This window comes from Branchiostoma floridae, chromosome 3 (genome assembly GCF_000003815.2).
Source record: "Branchiostoma floridae strain S238N-H82 chromosome 3, Bfl_VNyyK, whole genome shotgun sequence".
In the NCBI taxonomy this organism is placed as follows: domain Eukaryota; kingdom Metazoa; phylum Chordata; class Leptocardii; order Amphioxiformes; family Branchiostomatidae; genus Branchiostoma; species Branchiostoma floridae.
Genome location: NC_049981.1, coordinates 6391447 through 6401697, shown reverse-complemented (window position 1 = coordinate 6401697; position 10251 = coordinate 6391447). Strand labels below are relative to the sequence as shown.

General features: G+C 39.7%; 2 protein-coding genes across 2 annotated transcripts in view; one reads left to right on the top strand and one right to left on the bottom strand.

Moving 5' to 3' along the window:
• Window positions 1-330, top strand: part of LOC118411179 (alpha-2 adrenergic receptor-like) — a 1160-nt gene extending 830 nt beyond the window's left edge. Inside the window, exon 3 of the mRNA XM_035813256.1 lies at window positions 183-330. Coding sequence (XP_035669149.1) covers window positions 183-330 — 148 coding nt within the window. The remainder of the gene's footprint in view (window positions 1-182) is intronic.
• Window positions 331-5891: 5561 nt separating this feature from the next.
• On the bottom strand, window positions 5892-10251 carry LOC118411178 (alpha-2C adrenergic receptor-like). Its single transcript, XM_035813255.1, has 2 exons — window positions 10209-10251; window positions 5892-7111 (listed from the first exon to the last, which is right to left on the bottom strand). Exons 1-2 carry the CDS (start codon window positions 10249-10251, stop codon window positions 5892-5894), a joined length of 1263 nt encoding a protein of 420 aa, XP_035669148.1.

Genomic DNA, 10251 nt, shown 5'->3' with positions numbered 1-10251 from the left:
ACTGTCGCTACAGTGTCAGATCAGTTAGGCAAAACTAACCGAAAGCAGCACACTGTCCCAGGCAGTACTTCACAAAACTCTACCAGTCCTGCTGAAAGGCAGATCACCAAAATGATGATGATGCTGTTTGTTGTGTACACTCTATGCTGTATGCCCATGACCCTAATGGTGATTTTCTCGAGTAAAGTTCCAGCCGAAGCCTTCACTGTGGGCCAGCTGTTAGCTTTATTGAACGGTGCCCTGAACCCGGTCGTTTATGGCGTCATGAACAAAAACATTCGGCAGGGGTACAAGCATATCTGGGACAGGGTCCTCAACTTCATAACGTGAGTTTCTTTCCAATGTTTGACATGTGAATGAAACAGAAGACGACTGCTGACAATTCGAAACTGACAGTCGACAGTGGTATATATGTAGGAAAGGAAACATTGGATGAAACAATAAGGAGTTATCCCTATCCAGACTTGCTTTTTTGGCATTCCCTGACCCGGGGGGGGGGGTGCTTATTCGGCCCCCCCTTCGTAATTTCAAAACGGCTTACTGTATGATCACCAAATTTGCAGGGAGTGACGGGCTTGTCAAGTTTTATAATTTCTAATTTTTTTGTATCATTGTGAAGTAATATTTTTTCGGGGCTAAAACGGGGAATTCCCATAATACCTAAATATTTCACACAAAACGTTAACAATATAGGTTTCTTATCAATATTTCAGTGTTATAAGACTTCTGTTGTCAAAAGCCGACGCAACGACGTCAAAAATAACGTCATAACTTGGCGTCATTTGTAGTTTAGCTATCTGCCATCTTCGATGATCAACTTGAATGACTTAACACACATGTTCTTCAACATATAAAGCTAAAATCAAGAACGGATTAAAAAAGTTCACCTGAATGTTTTCTGTAAGAAAATTCCAAGTAGTGATGAAACCCGTTGCAATGGCAAGAAGAAAAAAATATAAACTTACTCTATTTGTTGCAAGTTGTTGCCAACAATATTCTTGGAAAAGTCACCAACTTTGGTTGTTCTAGCACAAGCCGTTTGGGAGCTATACGACGTCATATTTGGCGCAGGCACTTTTGCCCCCCCCCCCCCCTCAGTCTGGATAGGGTTAAGAGGATGCATACCTTACACAAATGACAGAAAATATAAAATCAAACAATCAAAATAAAGAAGCTATAGTTTGGCCACTATGAAATAATAAAAATAAAAATAAAAAAGACATTTTATGAAATAACATAACATCATATGAATGGGAAAAGAGTCAGTACGGATATCTCATTCTTCCTCAGTTACATAGGTGACAAGTTTAAAAGTCCTATCATGGAATGTAGTGGATTTATAAACTTTTTAATGAGGTCATGAGGGAAGAGGCAAGGGTCAGACAAAGTATATAACAGAGATACAGTTTACATCAATTATTCATGTATACATTCATAGCTAAACTCAGTTGTGTTTGAAACGACTGAATGTTTGGTACTTTTCTCCTTTGTAAATTCTATGTAGAATGCACTTTGTTCTTTTATTTTTGAATTTTATCCTGTTCTTGACGTCTCACTTCGTACGTCATTTAGAATGGGTACGGAATATTTGACAAAACTTGTACGTGGTACCAACTGGTGTACAGTGAAGTTCATTTATTCATAGACTTGGTAGAAACCATTGAATCTTTGGATATGCCCGGATGTTATTTTTTGTATGCAGAATACTTGTTGTAAGTTATTTGGAATTGCTGCACAGTAAAGTTAATTTATTCATGTAATTTACCAATTGAATGCTGTTGGGAAGGATTGAATCTTTGGATGTACTTTGCTCTCTTTGAATGTACTTTGCTCTCTTATACATTGTATGAATAATCATTATGCATTTTGCACTTTGTAAGTGATTTGGATTGTTGTGATACTTGTCGTTGTACTGTAAGTTCAGGTATTTTTTCACAGATATTATCAATCTTGTAACAGACGATTGAATCATTGCATGTAATTTTGCTCTCTTTGGATGCACTTTGCTCTCTTGTGCATTACAGTTAGAACACGTTTGTGAGTCATTTAGAATTGTTACGAAATATTTGTTAAATCTTGTACGTTGTTGGGCTAACGCATTCATTCATTCCACTCGATTCATTCATAGATGTTACCAGCTGTATTAGAAGCGATTGTCTTTGGATGTACTTCGTAGTGCGTTGTTACGAAATATTGGTCAAAATGTGTTGGGCAAATTAGCCCCATTTATGCTTTCACAGATATTGATGTAAGAAATTATTGAATCTTTTGATGTAAAATGATCTCAAAAATAGTTACTCAAGCAACTGAATATGGTTTTGGAAACATTTCAACTACTATCCAGTAGGTTTCGTCAGTGACTCTCTTGTACATTGCATGCATATAGAAAACATTTTCGTAATTCATTTATCTATAGATATTATCGATTGTGTTAGAAAACATTGAATCTCTGGATGTATTTTGCTTTCTTGTATGTAGAATACACTTTGCTTGTTTTTAAGATTTAATCTATTCATCCAATATATATTGTCTTGTCTAAAAACATCTGGCTCTGTTGTATGCTTGAATGAATGAATGAATGAATGAATGAAGGAAGGAAGGAAGGAAGGAAAGAAGGAATGAAGGAAGGAAGGAATGAATATCTTAATTAAGGCGCCATAAAAGACCAATCCATATATAATCTCGCTAAAAATATGGCCTTTTGTGTAAGAAACCAAGTCAAAAATGGGAAAAATGAGGTCCCCCGTGCATGAATGCATGGACTTTGCCCATGCAAGAATGGACTCGTCCCGTGAGATACCCCTGTGTAAAGTGGATCAGTCTAAAAATACATCCACTAAAATAGAACTTTGACATAATCACCAAAGGCCAAAAATGAATTTAAAAATGCCCTCCTTCTTGCCAGAATTGACACTTCCAGCACACCCCATGTAAAATTGGAAAATTGACTAGTCCAAGAATACTCCCACTGAAATATTTTCACAAACTTAACAAAGTCAAAAAATGACTTTTGAATCTGTCCCCCTCCGTGGAAGAATAGACTCTTCCAGTACACTCCATTTATGATTGCAAAATAGACCAGTCCAGAAATACTCCCACTGAAATGCATGGTCTTTTGTATATTAAGCAACCCAGTCCAAAATTAAATTTTCCCCCCGCGCATGAATGGGCTCTGCCGAATACCACCAGGCTCGCTGATTGGCTGTGGAATCCTCCTCGGGATATTGATTCAGGGTAGGCCATTGACTGCCTATTCTATTCATGTCCAGGCCTGAAACATAACTTACATTCTTTAGTTGGGGCTCAACGACCTTGAGTTAGACAACTTTATCTTAAAAATGAAGGCCATATTATGCAAATGAAGTCATCATTTGGATAATCTAACATCTAACCATGTTAACCTTCATTGAATCTTTATAGCATTTTGTCATTTATCATAAAAATAATGTCATCATTTTTATATGTTCGAATAGTCGTATCTTGGAACGGAGCGGGTTTATAAAACTTTTTTTTTTTGCTTTTTGGACAGACGAGAACTATATGTGGCAATTTAGTAACTTATATTAGCAGCACCACATACTCAGTACAGACAGAAGGTAAAGAAAATCTTTTCTTTTCTTTTACTTCCCTAGTCAGGTACACATTGTTGCACATGGGCGAAGTGAGGAAGGCCATAAGTGCCTTTCCCAAGCGCACAACGTCGGGGGAACGGCGGGTATCGAACTCGGGACCTCGATATTCCGAGCTGAACGCTCTGACAGTTACACCACACACGGTGCCACTTAAGCTTGTTAAATTTGATATAACGAATTAGAATCATATGCATAAGTACCATGTAAATTCTGCATAACATCTGTCATCTAAGATATGCATAACATCTGCATATCATCTGCACTACATCTGCCATCTAATATACCATAACCAAAGGTCATGAAGATCAAATAGTAGGCATCTGTTCCTTTTATTTTTATTTACTTAGAGGTCACCGCAAAACAAGGCTCGTGGAGCCACTCAAGCGTTTTGGGTTACATTACTGAATTGTGAAGAGAGATGTTTGTTTACCCTTAATTTAAACAGTTTCAGGCTGTACCCTGTGGGGAAGCAAGTCCGTGGAAGCTTATTCCATAGTTCCTGTGCATGTTTTGCCGATGGAAGTAGTCTATAGCTTCGAGAGTGCCCGCAATAATTTCATTCTATTCTGCAAAACCATGTTGTTTTTGTCTGTTCGTCTATCAATAGAATGACTATAATAAACCACAGCATAGTCTTACATACAGTAGCTTGTACCTACTGTGCAATACTTGTATGTTAACGTTACACCTAAAGGAGATTTATGCAAAACAAACAAATGGTTCATTCAAGCACACAACAGAGTCAAATGCTTTTAGACAATGTATATTTTCAAATAAATGACACATAAAGTGTGATTCAGAATTGAAATACATCGAATCGTTCATTTGTCTCTGACAATATTGATCTATGGCCATGGATAAATGAACTATACTGTGCAGCGCTTGGTACAACGTACATGTTTTGACAAATATTTCATAACAATTCCAAACGACTTACAGCGTAAGACGTACACACTGCACGTACATACAAAGATTCCATTTTTCCAACACTATTGACAATATCTATAAATGAATGAATGAAATTTACTCTGCAACATTTAATTCTGGCACAACACAAAAGATCTGACAAATATGTCGTGACAATTCTAAATGACTTACAAAATGTATTCTACATACAATGAAAAAGACGTCCGCGGAAATCGAAAGATTAAATCGTTTCTAACAAGGTTGATAACGTTAATATCTATGATTAAATGAGCTTATTACTGTATTTGAAAAAAAATTCATAACGATTCTAAATGACTAAAAGCATGTATTCTACTTACAATATACAAGAGAGCAAAGCGCATTCAAATATTCAATAATTTCTACAATGGATAATATCTATGAATGAATACATCAACTTTACTGTGCAGCAAATGGCACAACGTATATGTTACAAAGTCGTCACAAATCTAAATAACATATATCACAAAATGTATTCTACAGAAAATGTACAAGAGAACAGTGTACCTCCAAAGATTCAATCCTTTCCAACAAAATTGATGTTTTCAATTACTAAACGAACACATTAAGTAACTGTGCAACAATTGGCACAAAATTCAAGACTGTCTATTTCATTTCTATTGACTGAAATGTAAGCTTTAAACGACAAAAAGTAAAGTGACTTTTCTATGGTCAAATATAAACTACAAGAAAGTGGATACAGAATTAACCATAAACCCCTACTACCAAAACTATGTAAAATATAAGAAAATCTCCATACAATCAGCTGGGGCTAAACATGAGTTTCACTACATTTTATAATCACAATCACAAAGCAATTTACCTATCTTAGAATTATAAGGGCTGTCGGATGTAAATACGTCTGGTATCATATCATCATCATCGAGTATCTTTAAATCTGTAGTATTTATTCATAGGAATGTGAATAACTTATTGCGTAACATATCATACATACGGCACTCTATGATGAAATGAAATTCATTTACGATTTGCTTTAGACAAAATTGGCAGAACCTTTGGTCTGTGGGTACATTGTGGTATCTTTCTGTTTCTATATTCAATTTATTGACTTTAAACGATACAAAACAAAGGTCAACCCTGTATCAAGTTGCTTGATTTTATTTTTGAGTACAATTGATAGGAATTTCTGTTAATTGTGTAAGACATGCATCTTCTCAATTCTTTATTGTTTTATCCAACGTTTCCTTTCCTACACGTACACCAATGTCGACTGTCCGTCTCCAATCGTTAACAGTCGTTTTCTGACATAATTTCATTACAAATAATATGGCAAAATTTGGAAAGAAAGTCACGTTATGAAGTAGAGGACCTTGTCAAAACATGCTTGTATCCCTGACGAATGTTTTTGTTCATGACGCCATATACGATTGGATTCAGGGAACCATTTAATGCCAACAACAACTGGCCCACATTGAAGGCTTCGGCAGGAACTTGGCTGGAGAAAATCCCCATTATAGTAATGGGTATAAAGCACAAAGTGTAGACAGCAAACAACATCATCATCATTTTGGTGATCTGCCTTTCAGCAGCACTACTGCTGTTTTGTGAGCTGCTGCCCGGGACAGCGTGCTGCTGTCGTCCAGTTTTGCCTGTCTGTTGTGACACTGTAGCGACAGTTGGGGTCATGTCTTGGGCTTTATCGGGCTCTGTGAGGTCATTGCCTTTTTGTTCCTCATCACTTGACAAAGATGTTTTGCCCTGTTCATTTAGCTCTGTGCCTGGTGCCGGAGCAACCAGGATCATGGCATCTTTAGGTTTACTGGGCTTTATCTGGTCACTGGCTTTCTGTTCGCCATCACTTGATGTGGACATTTCTTCCCCCGCCCACACCAAACTGTTTCGATTTCGTACAGGCTTTGCCACCCTGCCGGTTTCTGTGCTGGTGGAAGGGCCGGCACCACCCCCCTCCCCCTGTGTGCACTTCACCGCCAAACGAGCTGAAGGACCCTGTGCGTTAGCCTGGACTCGTTTCTTACTCTTCCTCACATGGTTCTGGATAAGGATGTAAAAGGCCAGTGTAGCAATGTATGGTAGGATGGTGTTTAAAATGAGGGGGGGCATCAATGCCCAGATTTTGTCAGAATTTCCCACGGAACATTTTTTCAGCTTCGGGTCCACCTTTACCTCTTCAATGATGTGAAGAGGCAAGAATGAAACCATGGGGGCCAACCATGTGATGAAGAGCATGATGACGAGGGTACGTGAGGAATTTAGACGTGTACTGTGGGTACAGATCTTGAAGTAACACTGAAGAGCGATACACAACATGTGGCATAACGATACCCCCAACAGCACTGGAGTGGAATAGGCGAGAACCCAGCACAGTGCTGGTGGGGGCTCCCATAGGGGGTTTAGGATTTGATGGATCCAAAAGGGGGAAAACAAGATGGCAAAGAGGATATCTGCACAGCTGAGACTGACCAGAGGTGCGTTGACCAGTTTCCGTAGGGCCGGACGTGTACAGATGGTCAGTATGGTGAGAAGACCACCGACAATGGTCACCACGGTGTTGACTGTAGGAAAAAATGATGGTTTTTAAGGAAACTAAAAGGAATGGTTGGGAATCCTACTAAACTATGCTAAATATACCCCAAAGTCAAGTCTTCATCGGTATTAGACCGTTCCGTGTGAACAAAGGCCATGGTTGCATCATAACTGCACCCAATAAATGGAGCTGCGTAGCACATTGGTAGTGTATTCGGCCCGTGACCGAGAGGTCGCCGGTTCGAATCCGCCTGCCATGTTGCCGGCCTTGTGCCCTTGGGAAAGGCACTTTACACGACTTTCCTCACTTTACTCAAGTGAAAAATGAGTCGTCCCTCGGATAGGACGTTAAATTGAGGTCCCGTGTATGGGGAGAGTCACACCCCATGCACGTTAAAGAACCCCCACACGTGCGATGGTGCGGTGTGGTTGGAGCAAACCCTTCTGTCTGGAGTTGGTGATTCACTTCAAATCACCCGGTTGTAGGCCTGGCGAACCTCCATACCGTATCAGCCACACGGTGATTTACATCATTCACCCGGACGGGAGACCTGGCGCATCCCCGTCTTGTAATTAGCCAGCGAAAGGGTATGTCACCCCGTAAGGGGCGGTATCACCCCGTCGTGTGTAAACATGTGCGAACATGCGTGATCACGTCGACCGATGATGATGAAATGGAGCTATTGTAAACTATCACTGCTTAACGTGCAGGCGTTCTTAGTCCATTAGGTCTAGGCTTTGCAAAAAAAGTACAAATATTCTTCTTTATGACTACTATTTGGAAATAACAGATTAAACACAAAGGCTTGGCGGCACATTAGACTTAATCTTCAGGGATAAGAGAAGTTACCACACAGATGCTCTAAGCAAAGATAGGTAATGTGTGAGTAGACTGGCCAACAGTATACAGCATTGGCTACTCCTGTTTTTATAATTTGCGGAGTGGCTACCAAATCAAATGTTAGCAGATTTCTAGACACAAGAATATCCATGTTTTTTTGCCCTATTTCATTTTTTGTGGTCTCTTAGGATGTCATCCAGAGAATGTACTTACTGTGGCTTAGTGGCGCGAAACATAAAGGTGAGCTTCTCTTTTTTTTTACAAAACACAATCACTTCAAACTGTTTCGTCACTTCTATCGGGCTTGGGGGTTATATGTAGAAAAAACGTCTTCTATAAAATTCAAGCTTGTCGATCCAAGATGCCGGATAATGACGTCATTTTCTGACGTCGTATAGGCGTCAGTGTCAGATATGAATGAATGGATGAATGAATGAATGAATGAATGAATGAATGAAGTTTATTGCGTCTTCCCAAGGGCACAAGATCGGTAACACGTCAGCCGGATTCAAACCCGTAACAGATCGGGCCGAACACGGTCCCGCTGCGCTACGCGGTCCCACATATCGGACAGTTCATTAACCACTGCCTTCAAATAAGAAGTTAAACCCGACAATAGTATTCATAGTACAATGTAGTTGATTAGACACTAGTTTTATGTATCACTCTATTTACTTCTCTTTGTTCTTGAGACTGTATATGCAATTAGCCCTCGGGCATTATTTTGCAAATTTAGTTCACATAATAGGAAAACTATGCAAAGCCTACCAGTATTAATTTTCAAGATAGTATCAAAAGCTGAGGAGTGAAGCCGGTGTGACAGCGATCTCCCCCCCCCCCCCGGGGGGCGCAATCGCTAGGGATCTCCCCCCCCCCCCCCTATCTCGCCCCCCTTTGGGGATTTCCCTAAGTTTCTTAAAAAAGGGACTTTTCCCGGGTTTTTGGGGGATTTCCCAACAGGGATATTAAATTGGCCCCAGTTAGCGTTTATAAAAAGGAACAAAAATTCCCTTTTTTTTTGGTAGCGCTTTGGAAAGGTTTCCTTTTCAAAAAAAAAAAACTGTGCCAAATTAAAAACATATACCTGACTTATTCCGTACCGTAGATGGTGTTGATTTATACGTTCGCGATAGCTCTGTCTTTTTCCTCAAAAAAGTGTCTTTTTTCATTTCAATGGCTTGTTTGCATCGAACCATATAGTATCGACTTTCGAGGTATAACATCTTCAGGTAAAGAGGTGCCATATAGGTGCCAGGTAACACACCATATACGTTACTCCCCAGGTGCAGCATAGTACCAGGTAGCGAGCCTAATATGTAGTTGCTCTTGAGAACCCTCCGAGAAGCAATGTCCTTAAGGGGGACGAAAACACTGGTGGGTATTGGGGGGGGGGGGTGAAAACGCTAAAGGGGGGCGAAAACACTAGTGATCTCACCCCTCCGGGGAGGGGGGCGAGATCACGGGGAGGCGAGATCGCTGTCACACCGGCCTAGGAGTGTGTTTGGCTACCGGGGCAACTGTACACCTTTTGGCTGACTACACTCCTTGGCCAGATCTTATGCCATCGTAGGAAGGATTCTTTTTTTTTTTAGTCGATGAAATTAGCTGCAAATTAGCTTAAATCGCTCGGCGGCAGTTGCTTTTTTTTTATTCAAGGAGTTTGACGTGAAAAGGAATTCGCCTTTATAAGCTCACCGTTATAAGCTCGTTTTGCTGTGGGTACATCTATTATTGCAGTGAACTTATTTTATTCATATCGGGCATACGTTTGAATAATTATCAAGCAGGTGTTGTTGCTGTTGTTTTTTCAAGTTTAAAACTTAATTGTCCTTCTTGTTTTGTACGAGCCATTACAGAAACGGAGATGTCTCGAATTTTTAAAATAATTTTACCGCCCTAGCTGTCGCTTCATCTCCTTTCTGAAAAGGCCCAGGACCAACAACTTAACTTAAGCTTTATCTAACGTTATATATTTCATTCTCCTTCTTTGTTAAGTATATGCTCCTGTATATCACTTTTAACCCTATTCAAGCTCAACGGTGGTATGAGGTCGCCGGTGGACTCCAGTTTTTAGTCATTTTCATACGTTTTGTTTTATGTGAATTGTATACAAGAGTCGTGTTTTACAGTACGGCATAGGTAAGGTACTACAGTGCGCCTCGATTTTTCTTCATCCAACTTACTAACATTTTCTTCTGCAGAGAAAGAAAATCAATAGAAAGAAGAAACAAGATCAAGACAGCAAAACGAAGAAGAAATCTAAAGGCAAAAGATATAAAGCTTACTTCCGTTGATGACAACGATAATGTACTCCCCAGTAGTTGCCAT

Coding starts and splice junctions, on each gene's coding strand:
- LOC118411178 (XM_035813255.1), bottom strand. CDS start 10,251: ATGGCAACTACTGGGGAGTACATTATCGTTGTCATCAACGGAA. Junction 7,112..10,208: donor TATCGTTGTCATCAACGGAA/GTAAGCTTTATA, acceptor TTTTTCCTACAG/TCAACACCGTGGTGACCATT.